This window comes from Acartia tonsa, chromosome 1 (genome assembly GCF_053477335.1).
Source record: "Acartia tonsa isolate MP-2025a chromosome 1, ASM5347733v1, whole genome shotgun sequence".
Taxonomy (NCBI): Eukaryota; Metazoa; Arthropoda; class Copepoda; order Calanoida; family Acartiidae; genus Acartia; species Acartia tonsa.
Window position 1 is genome coordinate 35,981,102 of NC_137260.1, and position 22,368 is coordinate 36,003,469.

A 22,368-nucleotide genomic window follows, 5' to 3' on the forward strand; every position below is an offset into this window, starting at 1 on the left:
AAATATGTTTCTAAAAGTTGATTCCTACATAATTTATGGCAGATTTGCCCTAAAAATAGCCAAAAAACGGCTAAACGGCTGAGCTGTTAGCCGTTACTTTTTCAACTTTTTGTTCGATTTAGGGAAAAAAGACCTACCAAGGATTACTCGTGCAAAATTTCAGATCGAAATTCGAATTGTAAGTGCCATTATCTCACTGATTACGAGGTGGTTGCATTAACCCCCCCACCCCCCCCCCTTTTCAAATCATGATATCAAAATTTACATTTCAGACAAAAATGAAGTTCGAGGAACTTCATAATGAAGATACTGACACAAAAAATGATAAAATCACAAATAATGACAACAACCACCATGTTAGTCAGGTTAGCTCCACTTCTTTGTATAATTAAAGTGTAGAAAATAACTCTTATTTTGCTATGTGTTCATTTATTGTTTATGACTTCATTATAGGAAAGATGGTATGTCATCTAAGTAAAACTATTTTGCAGCTAGATTGTGATCATTAAAATCTTTTTTCTTAATATTGAATTGTTTCCTTTAATGATCGATTTATTAATATTTTTCTCATTGTCATAGAAGTTAGAAGCAAAATATATTCTTAAGTGGCAACATCAGTGATTCTTGAATAAACCAAAATTTGACAATTTCAGCTAACCATCAGTCAAACAGAGGAAGAGCAGGCCTTATTAGATTCCATTCAAGTTCTTAACAGAGCGAAAACATTGTTGCAAGCTTATGGTTTAGAAGTTAGTAAACGGTTAGTAATTTTTTTTAATTCAGGGGTGTAAATTCTGCAAATTTGACCTTGCTATGGGGGAGGGAAGGGGGGGGGGGATAAAAAATAAAAAATATGTGGTTGGGGGAAAAAAATGTAAAAATTAAGAGAACTGAAAGCATTTTTTTCCATTTTTCTTCCCTCTTTAGTAAAATAGAATATAATGGAGGGGTTCTGAAAATATTTTTCTATTTTATCCCCTTCCTTGCTGGAAAAAACTAGTAGGGGAAAAAAAAAAATTTGCAGCAGGGGAAAAAAATTAATCTTGTGCAAAATATACATTGACAACCCTGTTTTAATTTTAAAGAATATATGGGATAGATTTATATTGATTAGCACGTAAACAGGTAAATAACTAAGCAATTTTCTTGAATACTTGTATTATGCCTTTAATGTATATGTTTGATATATTTCATTAATATTGATTTATCAAATCCTGTATGATCTGGTCATTGATTAGAGATAAATCTGACATTCTTTGTAATTATTATTATTCCAATTAAAAAAAAGATTAAAAACCTACCTAATCAAATATTATATTTATGAAATGTTCTTTATAATATTTGTAAACTCGTTTGCTTTCGGGTATACAAATAATGTACATATTTATTAAAATTAGAATCCAAGAGCCATGGTGTGACCTGCAAGTGAATGCCATCCTCAGTGAAGTTAATATTGCTCAAGATAATGTGGAGAAATATATAAAGCAAAAAGCTACATTTACTCATATCACCAACAGTACAAAAGTGGAGCCAGGAGGTATATAGATTTTATTAGTCTGTCTGTCTTAGTGTACCTAAGGATCTTGCTATCTGCTGAACCGATATGGTTCTCCTTTACAGTGTAGCTTTTCATAGGTCCTGGGAAAATTAATAACTATTTTTGATCGTCCCAAGAGAAAACGCCCTCAAAAAAATATTTTTTTGTACTTTTTAAAAACTAAAACAGATTTCCTGAATATTAAAATCATTTTTTAGTATCACAAGAACAAAATCAAGATGATGGTATAAAACTTGAATTAAATGAAGAAGTGCCCCAAGAAAACTCTGACTTTTTGGAGGATTTTTACGCCACATATGCTGGAGATGATGAACCTTTTTCACCAGATGTTGATGATGACTCTAAAACTGATATTGTTAAATATGATGATGAGGTGAGTATTTTTATCTAACAGTATATTTTAATTTGATAAAAAAGGGAATAAATTTTACCCTTTCTACCACTTTCCCTTGTTTACAACCCAAAACAGAGTTAAGTTTACACTTATTTTACGCATTAAGCATATTATAGGCCCTTCCCCCATCCCATTAAACAATAAACATCCCCATAATTTCAATTTATTTGAATTGGTTGATATATAACTCCTGGACATATTGCGCTTTTTTCAGGTTTATATTATTATAAAAATATCTTAACATTAAAACAATATCTATAAATCTCTTAAGTATTCTGAAGAACATGGCGACAAAGAAACCGAATGTATAATTTGTGACGACTTACTGGGATCTTACGGCAAAAAAGAACATTATAAATCTCACGGAAGCGGTCCTTTTGAATGCAAAGATTGTGGGAAACAAATTAAGAACTTAAAATTATACAAAAAGCATTATACAAATCATCGAAAATCCAAATCAACCAAATCTAAAAAAGTAGGGAGTAGAAAGAAAAGAATTCATACTTGTGTTATATGTGATGAAGTTTTTGATGAACCATCTGAATTATCCGAACATTTAATAATTCACGGTGATGGTCCTTTCCACTGCAGAATATGCGGCAAGGAAAAGTCAAGTGTTAAGACATTAAAGGATCACATTGCCCATCATCCTGACAAGGGTGAGCAGGTGCAGTGCAACATATGCTCAAAACAAATGTTGAAGAAAGTATTAGAAGATCATATGGGCTACCATACAGGTTGGATTTTTTCATTGTTAAATGGATAGGTAAATAAAAAATAAACCAGTATTGTATGTTTGGATGTCAAGTCGGGAGAGGAGGTGATTACTAAAGTTAAAATTGTTAAAAATAAATCCTAGATACATAAAACAAAAGCAACAGTGTCATAAAATCCTAGTTCTAGGAGACTCTTTAGTCAAATATCTTTTTAATTTCAGGCTTTTAGTTTTACTTTAAAAAAATTAGAACCTTTTATTACGTGCAAGTAAAAAGGTGGTCATTTAATTGTACATCCCTTTTCTCCTTTCCCATTGTCTTTGACATGAGGAAGACATGACCAATGACCATGATTTAGGAGAAGGAATGGAAGAATGTACAGTTTGTCATAAGAAACATCCTAAAGCTTTCATGGCCAAGCATATGAAGAACAGACACTCAGAAAAGCCGGGCAGATTTCACTGTGAGATGTGTGACAAAACTTGTACAACGGAGGAGGGACTGGATCTTCATAAAACTATCCATTCAGGTTTTGTCTTCATATTTTATTAGTTTATTGATTTCATTAATAAACAGTTACATAGTCAATGCATGGTTTATATGAAATTTATTTTAACTATTTTCTTTAAGGAGGAAATGGATATTCTTGTGATCTTTGTGGTAAATCATTCCAAGTTGTGAAGAATTTGCAAATACATCTTTTCAGAATACATCAAATAGGAGGTGAATATTGTATATTTTTAGTATTAACTATCTAAATACCAATTTAGCATCAATACCTACTTTCTTTCATGTTATTGGAATTTATAATCATGATTATTCGCAGGTGAAAACACAGTAAAATGTGAACTATGCCCGAAAGTTTATTTATCTGAGGGGCAGCTGAAGGCGCACATGATGACTCATGCAGGAGTAAAGCCTTTCCCATGTGACCTTTGTGATAAAAGTTTTACAAATAAGTACAAACGAATTACACACAGAAGAATTCACACAGGTTTTTAATTGATTTTATTGGATATTTTTCCTGTTTTCTTTTCTTAAGGGGGGGGGGGGAGGTTTAATGCAACCATCTCGTAATCAGTGAGCAAATGGCACTTAGAATTCGAATTTCCATCTGAAATTTTGCATGAGTAATCCTTGGTAGGTCTATTTTCCCTAAATCGAACAAAAAGTTGGAAAAGTAACGGCTAACGGCTGGCGGCTCAGCAGTGTTGCCATTTTTCGGCTACCTATTATGCAAATTAGTCACGAAACCTATCTCCACATAATACTCTTGGCCACTCCAAAACGCTATCAAACGGTTCTAGACGGTAGCTGTTGGTACTAGAAGATTTAAAAATGGTTATTGCTATCATTTAACATGAATTAAACCAAAAATATGTTTTAAAAAGTTGATTCCTACGTAATTGATGATGGAATTACCCTGAAAATAGGGAAAGAAACGGCTAAACGGCTGAGCCGCCAGCCGTTACTTTTCTAACTTTTTTGTTCGATTTAGGGAAAATAGACCTACCAAGGATTACTCATGCAAAAGTTCAGATCGAAATTCGAATTCTAAGTGCCATTTGCTCACTGATTACGAGATGGTTGCATTAAACCTCCCCCCCCCCCTTATATCCTTATCTATTTATCTCTTCCCCTTTTATTTCTTTATCATTTCCCGCAATCCTTTATTTATTTATTTTATATTCACTACTTTAAGGTGAAAGACCATTTTCATGTGAGACTTGTGGAAAAACATTTGTCCAAAGAACACATTTGAAGACACACATGAAACTAATACACGAAGGCCAAAAACTAAAATACAACTCCAAAGAGTACAAAGAATCTCGGGATCCAAAGGCTATCTGTGGAATTTGCGGCAAATTTTTCCTTACAACTTCCAGTCTGAAAGTAAGTTTATTTTTATTCTATTTATGACACTGTTACGTCAGGTCCAACGACGAAGAACAACTAAGCGGATGTAGAAGTAATAATAGCTTTTAAGGCTAATCTATCATTCAAGCGGATCATTACCTTTTCTGTCTAGACTATTTGATTGCACATTCGTCCATTGCCATTCTAAGCATAGTTGTTAAATAGGCCTATGTCATGGGCAACGTCTTTATTGTATGTACTTTTGATATTGATGTCACGCACCGAACAAAGCATCAAGAGGTACCTTTTAAAGCCTATCTATTACGACGGATTGTGGTTAAGACTCGTACCCAACGGGAAACAGTATCTACTCTTATATATTAGTGTATTTTGGATGTTTGCTTAGGATATATGTTCAATATTTTTATTCATCAGAAACACGAGAAGCTGCACACTGGCGAGAAGAACTTTAAATGTGAACACTGCAACAAAAGTTTTGCAGAATCAACAGGCCTCAAAATTCATCTGGAAACTCATAATCTTGCCAGAGATAAATCTTGTGATCAGGTATTTAAAGGATTAGGTTAATGGAAAATGATATAACATTTTATCTCATTTAGAAAGTGAATATTTTATCTCAAGATTGTTGAGATTAAAAATCCTGAATAAATAAAGCCAAGCATTTTTTTACAAACACAATACGAGATACCTGTATAAAATTATAAAAAGATTAAACTGAGCAATTTTAAGAGTAATTGTTATTGTGGATGCTTTTTAGGGGGGATGGGAAATTGGAAATAGTTTTATGACTGCATAATTTTATTCGTTGGCTCAAAAACTGTAGATACATTTACTGGCTCGTTCCAAACTAGTGGTGTCCAAACCTTAACATCCAATAATTTTAATCTACAGAAGGGATAATTTTGTTTATCATCAATGGAAATGTATATTAATTTATCAAGCATTGTCTTATACCTTAAGATCTCTGATGCTTTAAAATGCAGTTTTCGTGTAAATAATTCTAATTATTATTTTAGTGTGAGAAAAGTTACAAAACGAACAATGCACTTCGGCAACATATTCGTAATGTACACACACATCCAGACAAATATCCTTGTAATCTATGCTCAAAAGAATTTACTCTCAAGAAGAATATGGAGAGACACATATTGGACGTGCATCAGGGTGTGAAGCGGGCCAAGTGCGAAGTCTGTGGACAGGCTTTTGTCAGCCAAACGGTAAAATTATGTTTCTTAATAATTCTCAATTTCATAATTTTATCATAGATCTTTTGTTGCATTAAAAGAACCAATTTCATATACATTATACATTGTGCTTATCATCAAATAATTATCTGAAAACATAAGGGGGGGGGGGGGGTTTAATGCAACCATCTCGTTATCAGTGATTAAATGGCACTTAGAATTCGAATTTTGTTCAGAAATTTTGCATGAATAATCCTTGGTAGGTCTATTTTCCCTAAATCGAACAAAAAGTTGGAAAAGTAACGGCTGGCGGCTCAGCCGTTTTTTGCCTATTTTCAGGGCAAATTCATCATTAATTACGTAGGAATCAACTTTTTAAAACATATTTTTGGTTTAATTCATGTTAAATGATAGCAATAACCAATTTTTAAATTTCTAGTACCAATAGCTACCGGCTAGAACCGTTTGATAAGGTTTTTGAGTGAGAAAAAGTATTATGTGAAAATAGGTTTCGTGACTTTTTTGCTCTTAAGATAGTAATAAAATGGCAAAACAGCTGAGCCGCCAGCCGTTAGCCGTTACTTTTCCAACTTTTTGTTCGATTTAGGGAAAATAGACCTACCAAGGATTATTCATGCAAAATTTCTGATCGAAATTCGAATTCTAAGTGCCATTTAATCATTGATTACGAGATGGTTGCATTAACCCCCCCCCCCCCTTTTAAGATAAACGTAACAAACTTTAATTTATCATTTTCATTAAGTTGACTTGTATTAAACCTTATTCTATGAATCTAAAAGTTTTCTGTAAATGAAATGTTTATACAATTGATAATATTATTTTTCTTCTTGACACAAATTTAATGTTTAGGTTATGAAGCAACACATGAGAGTACATACAGGAGAGAAACCATTCCAATGTGAAATATGCAGCAAGGCATTCACTCAATACAGCTCCCTCTACAGTCACAGAAAGAAGTCTTGTATTAAACAAAATTAGATGCCAAGCATTTTTATCTCTTTTTACCTTTTTATGTATAAATTGTATTTTATTATTTATTTACCTACACATTTTGTTTGGACTTTTTGGTTAGACTTGACTTAAATTTTAGTTTAGACTCATTGAACATTTATTAATAATCATCTATACATACTTACTACTTAGCGTAGAATAGTTACCTTACAAACAATAAGTATCATCACTCCATAATGATGTCTCTAAGACACTTTCATTAACTTCAGATTAAAATGAAGCTTGAACGGTTTGGAAGTGAAGATTCAGATATTAAGAACTTCAAATTAAGAAATCAAGAAGAAAATGAGGTAAGTTTGATTTTGATAAGTTGGTAGATTTGTCTATAAGAAGTGCAGCATAAATAAGACAAACACTTAACTCACCCGGTCATTATAAAAAGCTTGTCCTGAAAGCATCAACATATTTGAGATCTTCATAATACCTTAGTTTATACATCTAATAGAAAAAGGATACAGAGGCTTTGCGAGTCTTTGTGAAGGTTTCGTGACTTTATAGCATATTATCCTTTTTTCCCCTAGTTTGACTTTAACGAGGCATTTAATTTCAGTTGATGTTTTTTGGTTATTTGAACAAAGAACATTCCTGATTGTGAAAGATAATTAACACCTGATCAAAACCCAAATTCTATATTTTTCAGCTGACAATTTTGCAAATAGATGAAAGCCAAGAGTTATTTGAAATTGTTCAGATTTTAAATAAAGCAAAATTATTACTACAATCTAAAAGGTAAGTTTATTTAGATTATACCTAAATTATAGGTTTTCAAGAATTAGGGTTTGTCCTTTCTTAAATTTTTTAAACACGTCACTGAATGCTTTAGACACATTTTTAGTCTACTATAACCCATGATAAGATCTATGGAAAATGGTTGGATCCTGCCTCTAGCCTCTATATTAAAAAATAATAAAACTTCTATCATCTCTTTACCTTATTATTTAAGGTCACAAGAATCTTGGAATGAAGAGCAAGTTGATGAAATTTTAATTGAAATTAACATAGCACAAGAAAAACTTGAAAAATTGATAAAAAATGACAATAATTTACTGCAAAATGTGGTTACTACAAATACTAAAATTGAACCTTCTGAAGGTAAATTGAAAAAAATCCTAAATTACCAAAAGTTTAACATTTGAAAATATTTACCTAACATTTTAAACATATTTTATAGAATCTTGATCGTTAGGTAATAATCCTATTAAATCAGTTGTACTACAATTAAAAGTATATGAAAAATTAAAGTATATAATGATTTTAATTAGATTTGAAATACCTAATCAAACGTTTAGTAATGCAGGATGTTAATTTATTTTATTACCAGAAAATAATCTGCAAACTTCAGACCAAGATGAAGTAAAATTAGAATTTGACGAAGATCTCTCACAAGAAAGTTTAAACAATAATGATTATATAGAAACCCATGTCAATGAAAATTTTGATAATAACCATGATAATGATATTTTTTCTGTTGATGAAACTGAAATCAAAAGTGTTAAAACTAAAGAAGAAATGAAAGAGGTAGGAATTTAAAATATCATTTAGGATAGTATTTTTATCTATCTTTCACAGCTCTTACCTACTGCTGATATGTCTGAATAACAGAAAAGATATTGCACCATATTTTGGGAAGGGGGGAGATTGGGGTTAAAAAGTTCATAATGAAAAATGACATGAATCAAAATCTACATGTTCCTAGATTTAAGTCATTCTGATGTTCACAGTAATATAGTTTTTATTAATAAATCAAGTAATTAAATTTCTTATTTTTATCAGGCTGAGGAAAACAAGGATGGAGAAATTGAATGTTCACTGTGTGGGGAAACATTTATTGGAATTTATGCCATAAAAGAGCATTATAAAACACATGGACCTGGTCCTTATGAGTGTAACATTTGTGGGAAATTAAAGAAAAATATGAAATCATTTAAAGTTCATTGTAATCTACATACTAAAGGAACCCAAAAGAAATCAAGAAAATGGAAATGTGTTGTCTGCAGTTTATCATTCTTTGTAATGGCAAAGTTACAAAATCATTATAAAATTGAGCATGAAGAAGGACCTTACACCTGTCCTAAATGTGGAGTAGAAAAAGATACAATACCAAAATTTACAATACATTTGCAGTCACATAAGAAAAATAATGTCAGAAGTTATAAATGTATTATTTGTGATATCAACTTTCAATGCAATAGTGATTTAACTAATCACATACAAATTCACGGTGAAGGACCATTCAATTGTCGAGTTTGCGGAAAAGAAAAGTCGGATTATAAAAAATTAAAGGTTCACATGGCTGAACATCCTTCTGGGGAATCTGCTCAATGTAAAATTTGCTCAAAGTATATGTTGAAGAGAGTACTAAAAGATCATATGGGCTATCATACAGGTATGTAAAATTCAATTGTTTTTTCTATTTTGTAAAAAAAACACAATTTTGGGATTTTAGGAATAATGGAAAAAATATGGAAGTTAAACCAAAAGAAAATTGTCGCTTTTTATTCAGTTTGATGTTTTCTCCTCTGATAGAAAACTTTTTTATTCATTGAATGAAATTTGTTTTCACTTAATATTTTTAGGGATGGCAATCCGTCAAATTTTTGGATAGGATTCGGATTCTTACAAGAATCCGTCCGGATTCTGGATTCTTATTTTTGGCGGTTTCGGATTACGGATTCTAGCAATATTTTAAAAGGCTTTTTTTTTAAATTAAAAAAATTAAGTGCTACATATGTCCTAAAAATTAATGTTCTTGGTGTTCTCTATAATTCACTTCCGAGAATCGAACCAGATTTTAAAAGATTTTATATATAATGATGATAGTCTTTGCACTCAAAAAGGGGGAGTTGAAAGAAAAAACCTAAGACGCTAATTTTAGCCTACCAATTAAGAATCCGAATCCGCTATTAAAAATCGGATTCCGGATTCGGATTCCAAAATTGACCAAAAATTGGTCGGATTCCGGATTCGGATACATATTGCCAACCCTAAATATGTTAGTTTAAAAAAAAGGAAATTAAGATTTTGTTACCACAAATATTAATGTTTAGGAGAAGGTATGGAAGAGTGTACAATATGCAATAAGAAACATCCTAAAGCATTTATGGCAAAGCATATGAAAAATAGACATTCGGACAAGCCTAGCAGATTTTACTGTGAATATTGTGAAAAGAATTTTAAATCTGATGAGCTTTTACAGATGCACATAAAAATTCATTCAGGTAAACAATCTTAAACGTCCAAGGGAGCCTCAACCATTAAAACCACTCGTTTAATCCAACTCAAAATTTTAAAAAATATATATATTTGATAGCCCCCCTCAAACTTTTGAAGTCCCTCATTATATCCTCATTTTATTGAGTTTAAATTAAATGTATCATATTTTTGAATTGTTTGTTTTTAGGAGAACAAATGTATTCTTGCGATCTATGTGGTAAATCTTTCATCAAAACTTACTCTTTGCAAAATCATATGCTGAGATATCATCAAATTGCAGGTATAAATTATATATTAACTTAAGGCAAGCATTGACGATCACACTTTACTTGAAATTTTTTTCCCTTTTATTGAATCAATGTAATTTTTTTTTGATTTAGGAGAGAATAATGTCACATGTAATGTTTGTAGTAAAACTTTTCTTTCTTCTGGGCAATTAAATGTTCACATGAGACTTCATACAGGTATGATTTAAAAAAACATCTCAACATATTTGTATACTACTATATGTGGTAAATACTTACCTATAGTTTTAAAGTGATTTTTACTTTTAATTTCTTAGGGGAGAAACCATATCCTTGTGATTTATGTGATAAAAGTTTTCGTAAAAGTGTCCAACGAACAACACACAGAAGAACTCATACTGGGGAGAGACCATACTCATGTAATGAATGTGGCAAAACATTTGTACAAAGTGCGCATATGAAAACACACAAGAAGCTGGTTCATGAAGGCTTAAAGATTGAAACAAATTCGTATAAGAAAGCACCCCAAGGACCTAAAGTAATTTGTGGAATATGTGGAAAGTTTTTCTGTAGTTTGATTACCCTGAAGGTTTGTACCTTTGAAATACTCTAATTGAATACTTAATAAATTCATTTTTATACTTAATTTGTGTTTAAACATATAAAATGTTTAGACCCATGAGAAGCTGCATAGTGGTGAAAAGCCATTTAAATGTGAATACTGTGATAAAAGTTTTGCTCAATCCACAGGTCTGCAACAACACACTGAAACTCATAATACAACTAATAACTACTCTTGTGAACAGGGATAGAGAAGGATATTTTAAATTTATTATAAATATTTAACCCACTTAACTTTGTTTGAAAATTAATCATCACTGTCTTTATTTTTGTAGGATGCTCTAACGTCATTATAAAGATCTATATAAATCAACATTTTCAGGCATAATTTCTTTTAAAATCTTATTATTTAAGACCACCAATGTTAAGTGGAGCAATATATTGAATGTAAAAAAATGAAAAATATACATGGTACTGTACATATATTTAAAAAGAAATAGCAAAGCTTCTTAAAAATATAATATCCTCGAATTTTCAACAGTGTGGTAAAAAGTACAAGACCAAAGCATCTTTATGGGTTCACATAAGAGAAATCCACAAGCGTAAGGAGAAATATCCATGTTCTATTTGCTCTCTCGAATTTACCAAGAAAGGGAATATGGTGAGACACGTGAAAGACGTACACCAAGGAGTTAAGAGAGCAAAGTGTGAAATCTGCAGCCAAGCTTTTTGTAGTGCAACAGTAAGATTTTTTTATCTTTCATGTAATGTTGAGAACTAAAATCTTGAGCGTATATAATGTTACTTGCGCAGTTCTTATACAACAAACAGTTATTTATGGCTATGACTCTTAATTTAGGGTTTAAACATGGCTGCTATGACTATTAATTTAGGGTTTCAACCATTTATTTAAGTATGTATCTGGAATTTGATATTAATGTAATAAAATATAATTAGAATAATATATTATTTAGGTATTAAGACAACATATGCGCGTACATACAGGAGAAAAACCATTTCAATGTGAAGTCTGCAACAAATCTTTTACACAATACAGCTCCTTATACAGTCACAAGAAGAAGAGCTGTACTAATATCTAGTCATATAATTAAATGCAATGGAATGCAATTATCAAATAAAACATAAATTTTCAGAATTAAAAATGAAGGTTGAAGATACTGAACTTGGTGATCCTGGTGAAAGGAATTTACTGCTACAAAGCCCAGCTGGTCATATTGTAAGTTACATTTTTTTTATCACAAAAATGCAAACAATTTTTTGCGTGTTATGAGTTATGACTATTAATATGCGATTTTTTTTAAAATTTATGACATTTAGAAGAAAACTATCTTTTCTCATATAAATAAGGAAGGGTACAAAGGTGCTAAATTAAACTACAATGAACTCTTTGCCCTATGTGCACTAAGAGATATAAGTTTTCCGGAATTTTAATGTAGGGAGGAGATTTGAAAACTGCATCAAATTTTAAGGATTTTTTATAAAATTCGTTTTTTTGTATAATTCTTTATCTAAAAGCGGAAATACATTTTAAGTTAATTAATTTTGACCAATAGGATAGGTGGATTTTAAACTACCTGCGCTCTAATTGGTTGAATGATGTACGACATCCAATCAGAGCGCAGATTTTTTAAATCCACCAATCACGGATGCCAAAATTAATTAACTTAATTTGTATTTCCACTTTTAGTTAAAGAATTACCTATACAAAAAACGAATTTTATAAAAAATCCTTAAAATTTGATGCAGATTTTAATTCTCCTCCCTACATTAAAATTCCGGAAACTTATATCTCTTAATGTGCACCACGAATTTTGAAGTTTTAATGTTTGAATTTAAATTATACATTTTTTATATAAGAACCATATTTGTTTTATTTAAGATGACAAACTTACAGACACAGCATGATCAAGATCTGAAAAATATATTGCTACAAAGTCAAGACACACAGATGGTTAGCAATGTTTTTATATTTATTTAGTAGTGCTACTACTTCCTAGTTTTGGTACGTCCGTTCGTACGTCCGAATTCAATCCTGCATATTAAATTTTTTGTTTAAGAAGATATGATATCAAACTTTTATATTTCTCCCTTTTTTTTGACTATTTGCGAATATTGTCTTAAATATTTTTATGTGCTAGTTAGTGAAATTCAGAGAAGAAAGACTTTTATCTCTATTTTGTTCACACTTATATTCTGAGAGTTTGATTTTACAAACAGGCAGTGTGCAAATTAATTTTCCAATAATAGTTTTAATCTTTAGAAGGAGTAATTTTGTATATCATAACTGGGGTTGTATATCAATCTGTCATCTTTTGTCATAATCGTAAAGAATAGTGTTCTTAAATAAAATAGCCTGACTCAAAATGCCACTGTAATAATATTGTTCTATTATGACAGATGCCACCCCCTGACATACCACATGAGCACTATGAGGATCAAAAGAATGTGTTGATACAAATACAAGAAGAGCACATGGTACGTTTTAATAGTTAATTTAACCCCAAAACACATTTATTTTTATTTAAAAAGAAAAAAATTTGGTCGGGAATGGGGTGTATGTTTTATGTTAAAACGTTGGGGAAATGTATTTGACCCCCCCCCCCCCCCCACTTCTCCATCCCCAATTTCAACTTGACCGTAATTGGTGTAAATGCTTAGATTGAAGATGATGAAATTGAAGATCAAAAGAATGTTCTTCTTAGTCGAGACAACAAAAAGGTAGTTAAAGTTTAAGTTCGGTTTGGTTTATATCTGGCCATTTTATATAATACTTAGGTATTTTTGTATAATCTGTAATTAAAATTCCTATAGGTAGTATTTATTGTTTTATTTAGAACTCAACAGCTAGAACAATAGAAAATCAAGATCTTTTTGATATTGTTCAAGTTTTCAACAAAATTAGAACACTCTTAGAAACATATTCTGTAGAGATTAAGAAAAGGTAACAAAATTTATAGATTATCAAGTATATAGAAATAAATGTATAAAAGCATAACACTCTATTTCTTCAGCACAATTGTTTTGCAATCAAAGGGCTCCTTATCTTTATTTTCAGTTTAGATCAATCACAAGGTCTCACTCTACCCACTTAAAACTCTTGTTGAAGACGTACGAACGTACTCTTGTTGTATAGAATCTTCTATTCAATAACTTTCTGTTTTTATTAGGATGCAAGACAATTGGAGTGACGCGCAATTACATGCAATACTTGCTGAAGTTTGTTTTGCCCAAGATAAGCTAGAGAAATATATTAAAAGCAGCCAGAATAAAGTTATAACAAATCCTAAGCTTGAACCAACAGAAACTAACATTGAAGGTAAAAATTTTAATTTAGAGAAAAAGTCCCTAAATGTGAATGAATTAATATTTGGTCTAGAAAAATATGTTCATTATCATTAGTTCAATTGCAGTCTGGGAGCTTAAAGTATAAATAATCGATAAATTTACATCCCTAATTAACTACCTATTTTATGGATTATAATATTGGTTGAAAATTTTAGACACTATTAGTTTCAAACTAACTACATAATTACCTAAATTCATAAAAATAATCCAAAGTTTTTAAACCTTTGAATAATTTATAACGTGATTAAATTTTTTTGGGTACTAGTTTAATTTATAGTCTACTTGTCCTCTCCGTCCCTTAATTGTAGTACATTTTACTGGCACCCCACACACATCCACTCTGTTTCAGATGATCTAACTGGAGTAGAAGGACAAACAGACATCCTCCTAGCCGCAGCCTCTTTAGTAAAAACACACTGGAACGAGGGCAAGGGAATTAAACTAGAATTTGATGAGGAAAATCCTGTGGAGGTGACTGGTGAAGAAAATTTTGATAATTTTGAAGAGTTCTTTGATGATGTTGATGAGAATAATGATGATGAAGATTATGATCCTACTTATGAAATTAAAGAACAGGTAAATGTAATATTCACCTTTATATTTTATATTTATTTTGAGTTGTTATTATGTTTTAGAATATGCTTTTGCTTTCTTTTCCAAGTCCATGTACAAGTCCCAAAATAGTTCAATATCCCAATCTGTAAAGAGCCTGAAGTTTAAATATATTTATGTTCTTGTCATTTTTCGACCATTAATTTAATAAACATATTGAATTGATTGTAAATAATGTTTTTGTTTGTCAGGTGTTTTAGGTTTCAGATAAGATACTTATGGTGTAAATATATTAAATCCACTTTTTTTAAATGTTAATATTTTTATTCGAATTTTTGCCATTTATATTTACTTAATATCTTTCATAAATCTAAAATATTTGTAATGTTTATTCTATTACAATTTGTTAAAATAAACTTTGATTTTAAGGCTTACGTTAAACAAGAAATAAAGAAATCTTCTTCGTCAAAAGGGAAATATGAGTGCATAGTTTGTGGCGAGGCATTTCAAAGAATTCCCTTACTAAAAGCTCATTACAAAGTTCACGGAGACGGTCCTTTTAACTGTATTATATGCAACAAAGAATTTGATGATTTATTAAAATGTAAGAGACACTATGATAAACATTCAGAAGTTAAAGAGAAAAAGAAATCTGTAGATTATGACAGAAATTACAAATGCTTTATTTGCGGCAAAGAATTTACAAACAGAACAAAGTATGCAAAGCACCGGAAAGTCCACGGCAAAGGACCCTTCAATTGCAAAGAGTGTGACAAAGAATTAAAGAATTATCAGGCCGTGAGGACACATATGAAAGCACAACATGTTGAGATGGTGAAATGTGAAGTCTGTAATAAGGAAATGTTGGCTAAGAAATTAAAGGATCATATGGGCTATCACACAGGTGAACAAAGATTTTTATTATTTATCATCCTATGTCATATCCCTCTTAATCTGATATGTCAGTTTAAATATTATTAAGGATACCTCCTTAAGTTTTGTATGTTTTACTATTAGAATGATTTTTAAGGAGCTTAGATTCCTCTCAATGGTCCAACTGATTATTGTCTTTTTCGGCGGTGAATGGGGGGAAGTGGCGGTTGCACCCTCAATTTTAAATGAGAATTATTTTTTCTGACACAGCTATAAAGGAAGCTTTGATATTATATGTTTTAATTGTTATTGTTTAATTGTATAGGGGAGGGAATGGAAGAATGTCCTGTCTGTCCAAAGAAGCATCCAGCAGCCTTTATGGAAAAACATCTTAAAACAAAACACAATATTGATTCAAGAAAGTTCAAATGTGAATTTTGCCATAAGATGTTCACACGACAGGGCCACCTTAACAGACACAGAAAAATACACACAGGTAATAAAAAAAGGGGGAGGGGTGTGGAATGTAAAGCATGTCTCGTTATCTTAGTAAATGACACGTTTAACTTTAGAATTGATATATTAATAAATAGGCAATCTAGTTGGTATTTGTAGCTAATGCTATTTTCTACAAAACCAACACAGTTTTATTAATGCCTATGATAAATACGAAGGTTTATTAAAATTAAGATCCAGCAGTCAAGCTTATTTTGTGTACATGGACACACAAACACACATCCATATTTTGTAACTTAACAAGGAGAGAACAGGAAGAGAACGCACTGTTGCACAATCTGTCACAAATCTTTTTACCAGCCCTATGTACTCAAGATGCATGAACTCAATGTTCATGGGAAGGGAGGTAGGATTAAACTAATATTAATTTTAATCTTTACTGAAAACTAATGGGCAAATTGTTTTCTGCTGCTTGGCTGTGTTAATTTTCCCGACACTATTGGTTGATTTGTCAAAGACTTAATGGAGAGTCGGCACAAGGTCCTTGGTATGGGGGACACACAGTTATTTAACCCTAGCGTTTTTCTCTAATATGTGTTTAAAGATTTTTTGATTATTTTTGTTTGTTATTTGACCCTTTAAAATATAAAAAAATCAAATTAAGGTGAAAAGACAATTAAATGTGACCTATGTGACAAAGTATATTTTCACGCACGGAGCCTGAAAGATCACATGATGACCCATACAGGTTAGTTTCTATATATATTAAGCTTCACAGAGAAGCTCAGACATATATAGTGCTAGTTAAACACATCCAATACTTTTGTAAATGATCTAAAGAGATAAGACAATGGTCGATAAATTGATTTATTTCCCAAATGATGATGCACAAAATTGCCCCTTCTGTAGATTGAAATCAATGGTTGAAACGTTTGAACATTCATCTTAATGAATTAACCAATCAAAATTCACTAAAGTGTCCAAAGATTGTTAAGCCAACAAATAAAAAACGTTATTATGAAACTTTGTGGACTAGTTTAATAAACAGCCCATTGTCCCCTCCCTCTCTGAAGAAAAATAGTCTAAACAAATTAAAGAAAAAATCCCACATTTTTTGATATTTGCTTTTTTTAAAGGTGAAAAACCATTTAAATGTGCTCAATGTGGAAAAAGCTTTACTAAAGGTGTCATGTTGGACGAACATATGAGAACTCATACAGGTAAACTTCAATTTCATTTACTACTATATCCTAGTTGGCTGGGCTTGAAAGTTTTTTTTAAAAGATATAAAAAAGAAACCAAAAGATAAATTTTACATCACTTTCAAGAAATTAACTTTCAAAATACTAAAATTTTCTTTAAATATATTTTTGTGCAAAATTCAATTAAGATTTTTTATAGGTGAACGGCCATATGCATGTGAAAAATGCGGGAAGAGATTTGTACAACGTGCACATTTGCGAACACACATAAGAATAGTGCACGAAGGAATGAAAGTGGTAACAAGATCTAAAAATGACGGCCCCGCAATGTGTGGTATTTGTGGCAAAACTGTGTCATGTAAACGAAACCTGAAGGTAAGAAAAATATTGCCGTGTTATGCCTCTTTGAAAAAAGGCATCTAGTTTTAACTTCTTCCACCAATTCAAAAAATATTTTGACTGCTTTCTCGTCATTTGTATGGTTTTTGGGACATCTAAAATGAAGGTTCACAAAAAGTTTGCCTGTCCGTTTTTTTGTTCGTTCGTTCGTTACACTTAAGATTTTTTATTTCATTTTTTCATGAAAACTAATCTTGTTTTAATTTTCAATACTTTTTTACCAGGCTCTCTTTCAATCAAGTGTTTTTTTCTGGTCTTTCAGTTTATTAATGTCTAACATTTTAGGTACACGAGATGAGCCACGCAGGAATAAAACCATTTAAATGCGAACATTGTGACAAATGTTTTCCCACAACTGATCAACTGAAGAGACACGCTGAAACTCACAATACTACAAAAGATATTTCTTGTGAACAGGTAGAGTTTTCAATATTGTCATAGCTATATTATTAACAACAGGAGAAACAAAGAAATTGAAAAATAACAAAAAAAATTATTTTACCTTGGGTAAAATTTCTTTAGTTTTTCTTGTTTTTCTTTCTTCTATTCCTATTAATTATGATTAAAATGATTTTTAGTGTGGTAAGTTAATGAAGACTCGGAGTTCCTTATATCTGCATGTTCGTTATCACCATAGACCCGTGGAAAAGATTCCCTGCACTATTTGTGGCATGGAGTTCACCAGATCTGAGAATATGAACAGACATATCAGGTATTTTAGTAGTGAAGCTACGCTTCACCTAATTTTTTTTTAGCAATCTAACTGTTTATAATCGTGATGTTTAGATTTCGTGTAGGTACATGAAATCTTTTGAGCAAAGATGAAATGTGGTGTATGACTATACTCAAAAAACGTCTGTCTCAGGAAATGTCCTTTTCAGAAAACGCCCATTTCATAAAATGCCCAACTCAGAAAACGCCTATCTTAGAAAGTGCTGACTACATATTTTTTTTTGATGTCTCGTTTTATTTCTAGAAATCAATAAATTAATAAAAATTTGTATTGGAAAGTCTATTTGGGGGGATATGGGTTCGGATTTCCTTGAGTTAATACTTGAGTTAATTTGTTTTATTGTTATTCAGAGATGTACATCAGAAGATAAAGAATCATAGGTGCGATGTCTGTGGACAAGCTTTCTGTAGCAGTTCAGTAAGTCACTCTACAATTTTAAAAACCATTTTTTAATTTATGTAAAACTTATTTGCTCTGTATTTTTTTCTATTCACTTACTCCCAATTCCTTCATTTAATTCTTCTTTCAAATTCACATATAAAAGGTAGAGATGCAGTAAGGCACTAGGGATGTGAAAATTTCCCCACAACCCTCCTCCCTTATTTCTCTCCCCGTTACCCACTTCCCTTCAGCTAAAAACAAGTTTTACGCCAACTCTACTCCCAAAAAATATATAATTTTCGGCAATTTCAAATGGAATTAATTGGCTGAATCACTGCCACTGGATGCAGCTATTATTAATATGGAATAATTTTGTTTTCTCGTATTCATTCGAATCCGGTGGATAGGAACCGGTTCTCATCCATACGAAAAAACTATGTCTAGCATCGTATTATATCCAGCTTTCAACGAATATAAAAATGTACAATCATAAGATTAAAACCGCTTTTTTTAGCCCGTGCCTTCGGCACCTCGGGGCTAAAAAACTGGTTTTAATCTTATAATTGTACATTCTATATCCGCGGAAAGCCGTTTATAATACGATGAAAGAAATAACTATTCAGGTATTAAACCAGCACATGAGAGTGCACACTGGAGAGAAACCTTTTCAATGTGATGTATGCAACAAGTCATTTACACAGAGCAGCTCCCTGTACAGTCACAAAAAGAAGGGTTGTCATTAAATGTTAAAATTGTGTCATATTTGAAACATGCCTTGTTATGAATTAATTTGTATGTATTATTTTTGAAACCAAATTTATTGTTAGCTTAGAAAAAATTAACTTTAATTAATTGAAAATTGCATTTATTTCAGATATTAAAATGAAGGTTGTAAGGCAGTAAATTTACGGATAGTTTCAGTCAAGATCACCTAATGGTAAGTTAAACTAATACATTAGACATCATCATCCTTGTTTTTTTCCAGTTAAGAAAAATCTTTGAAAATTTTAAAGCTGCAGATAGATTTTACCTAATTGATATATTTTTAGATAAAAATGAAGTTCGAAGGCTTAGAGGATGATATTGACATCAAAAATGTTAAATTAAAAACTCACGAAAATTCAAAGGTTGGTTGTGACATTTATACTTTCCAACTTCTTTTTTATTTGTATATTATATATTTTTTTTGTATTTGGACAGAGAACAAGGACATATTTTTTTGTACTGTTCGTCTCTGATTTTAGAGGTATCGAGTGTTAGTCAAATTTGCACTATGTGTTCTGTTTTGTCCAATATTAATATTGATTTTTTTAGCTCTAATTTCTTGTAATAAGAATTTCTTATTTTTCTAGTTGAGCAGATTTAGAACAGAAGATTTGATGGACATAGTTTCAGTTCTTGATAAAACAAGATCTTTAATAGAATCATACGCACTCGAAGTTAACAAAAGGTAAATAAATCATAATAATATATGAAGCTGATACTTTTTTTGTACGTCCATCGTAACCATGGAATAGAATAGATATTTGAAGATAAAAAGTCGAAAACATTTAAAATAATAGTATAACTTTATAATCTTTACAAACCAATCTTAATAACTCTTTATCCAAAAATTCATTTATTAGCGAGATTACCTATAAGAGTTGTATAACCAGTATTATTTATTTCCCATTTTTATATCTTTCTCTTTTGATTTTACTGTAGCTATTTGTTCTTAAAATTACTTCGTGAATAATGATTTTATAAGTTTTTTTTCTTTGGCAATAGTGTTAGTTTGAAATTTACTTATTTATTTAATTTTATTTAATCTAAGCTGCAAAGCTACACTTCAAAAATCTTTGCTTATTTAATGATTTGTTTGAATAGGATACAAGAGCCATGGAGTGGTCAACAAATAGATTTGATTCTCTCTGAATTTGATAGTGCTCAAGATAAACTACAAGAATACATTAAAAATTTCAATGAATATAATCAAATAGAAGCTCGTGCTAATCCAAAGCTTGAACCAAGTGAAGGTATTTGTTTTTAAAAGATTTATATCATGTATGTTTGGGTAAGAGCAAACTAGGATGACAAAATTTAAAAGTAGTGAAAAAATCACATTTCTCCCTATCCTAGCTTACTAATTTCATGAATTAAACTGCGTTACAACTTCATGATTTAATGCGTAAAAAAAAATTCATTGTCACAGTTACTGATAATGAAATATTTTTGCACAACTTCTACTAAAACTGCTCAAAAAGAAACTTAAAACATTTATCTAGTAAAAATGTTTAGGACTAGAGGATATTTTTACATCAGAGGTAGAACCTTTCGTAGAATATAATCCAGAAATAAATGAATGTGAAGAAGATGGTGTTAAATTAGAGCTTGCTGATGATGACGATGAAGATTATTTAGAGGTTGGTAGCATTTTTTACCTGAAAAAGTATTTAACACATGTTGATAAGAAAATAGTAAAAGCGCAAATGCCGCGTCGAGCAAGGAAAGGTGCTGCTCCGGTTAAAAAGATTAATCAATCAATCAAATTACAAATTTTTCCAAAAATAATGCAATTAGAATAGATAGGTATAAATGATCTAAAAATGATAATTTTGACTGAAAAAAATTATTTCCTTTATATCCTTATTTTCCTTTTATTATATTTATATTTTAGACAACTGTTAAAAAAGAAAGAACACCACCTAGTCAATCTAAATCCAAAAAATCTACCACAACCATAAAAAGTCAAGAATCGTATGTAAAAATAGAATGCTTCATTTGTGAAGAAATATTTCTTGGCCATATACATTTGAAACAACACTACAATGAATTTCACAATGAAGATTCTTTTGAATGCAAAATATGTGGCAAGATTCAATCAAATATAATGGAATATAGACGCCATTACTACAAACACTCCGAGGTTAAAAAGAGAGCCCCCAGAGAAATGATATGTAGGCTGTGTGATGAATCATTCCTAGGATCTCACAATCTGAAAGTACACTATGAAACTCATGGCTCAGGTCCTCACGAGTGTCCACGGTGTGGTAAACAAGATCAGGAACTTCTTAAGATTATACGACATATTAGAACTCATACAGACGCAGAGTTGGAGTTCACCTGTTATATTTGTGATCAAGTTTTTATTGGGAAAAGTGTATATAACCATCATCGTAGAAAGTTTCATAGCAAAGGGCCATATGTGTGTAAATTATGCGGGAAAGAAAAGCCAAGTGTTAATGCACTGCAAACACACATCAGAGAGCATCCGTTATTTGAAATGGTGGAATGTGAAGTTTGTTCAAAGAAGATGATTAAGAAAGTTCTTAATGATCATATGGGTTACCATACGGGTATGTTATTTCAAAATTATTCCTTATAGTAAAGTATCAGGATCTTTGTGTGTCTGTCTGTGTGAACCATCGCAATAGAAAAAAAGAAACCACCTCTCAAAATAAATTCAAATTAAAAAAAAATAACTAAAATTAACTATCAGGGGATGGTCGAATACTCCTCACAATTTTTTAAAATTAAGATATGGGGGGGGGGGTCGACTTCAACAACCCACCACCTCAAGTACAACTAGAGGCCTCAAGGAGCGAATTGTTAGTTTACTTGGAATATAAATTAATCTTTTTTTACT

The 22,368-nt window shown here is 31.1% G+C and overlaps 4 protein-coding genes across 4 annotated transcripts in view; all 4 read left to right on the forward strand.

The window, feature by feature from the left end:
- Positions 1-223: 223 nt before the first annotated feature.
- Positions 224-6,972, forward strand: LOC145318101 (uncharacterized). Its single transcript, XM_080159454.1, has 12 exons — positions 224-365; positions 654-760; positions 1,398-1,537; positions 1,756-1,931; positions 2,224-2,689; positions 3,027-3,197; positions 3,299-3,391; positions 3,495-3,662; positions 4,371-4,561; positions 4,961-5,092; positions 5,563-5,763; positions 6,601-6,972. Exons 1-12 carry the CDS (start codon positions 249-251, stop codon positions 6,727-6,729), a joined length of 2,091 nt encoding a protein of 696 aa, XP_080015580.1. The 5' UTR covers positions 224-248; the 3' UTR covers positions 6,730-6,972.
- LOC145318088 (uncharacterized) lies at positions 6,923-11,944 on the forward strand. The gene is made up of 12 exons (XM_080159432.1): positions 6,923-7,052; positions 7,403-7,491; positions 7,706-7,854; positions 8,084-8,280; positions 8,536-9,148; positions 9,810-9,980; positions 10,163-10,255; positions 10,356-10,439; positions 10,538-10,809; positions 10,895-11,021; positions 11,318-11,523; positions 11,756-11,944. The coding sequence occupies exons 1-12, from the start codon at positions 6,978-6,980 to the stop codon at positions 11,879-11,881; spliced, it is 2,202 nt and encodes a 733-aa protein (XP_080015558.1). The 5' UTR covers positions 6,923-6,977; the 3' UTR covers positions 11,882-11,944.
- Positions 11,937-19,618, forward strand: LOC145318079 (uncharacterized). Its single transcript, XM_080159424.1, has 17 exons — positions 11,937-12,018; positions 12,682-12,753; positions 13,200-13,277; positions 13,461-13,520; positions 13,637-13,743; positions 13,970-14,118; positions 14,497-14,723; positions 15,129-15,603; positions 15,898-16,068; positions 16,333-16,434; positions 16,693-16,776; positions 17,165-17,248; positions 17,430-17,605; positions 17,915-18,046; positions 18,208-18,341; positions 18,713-18,779; positions 19,367-19,618. Exons 1-17 carry the CDS (start codon positions 11,944-11,946, stop codon positions 19,484-19,486), a joined length of 2,313 nt encoding a protein of 770 aa, XP_080015550.1. The 5' UTR covers positions 11,937-11,943; the 3' UTR covers positions 19,487-19,618.
- LOC145327261 (uncharacterized) overlaps positions 19,609-22,368 on the forward strand; it is a 40,320-nt gene continuing 37,560 nt past the window's right edge. The window contains exons 1-6 of the mRNA XM_080170849.1: positions 19,609-19,680; positions 19,793-19,870; positions 20,096-20,193; positions 20,610-20,758; positions 21,021-21,145; positions 21,400-22,078. Coding sequence (XP_080026975.1) covers positions 19,678-19,680; positions 19,793-19,870; positions 20,096-20,193; positions 20,610-20,758; positions 21,021-21,145; positions 21,400-22,078 — 1,132 coding nt within the window. The 5' untranslated portion in view covers positions 19,609-19,677. The remainder of the gene's footprint in view (positions 19,681-19,792; positions 19,871-20,095; positions 20,194-20,609; positions 20,759-21,020; positions 21,146-21,399; positions 22,079-22,368) is intronic.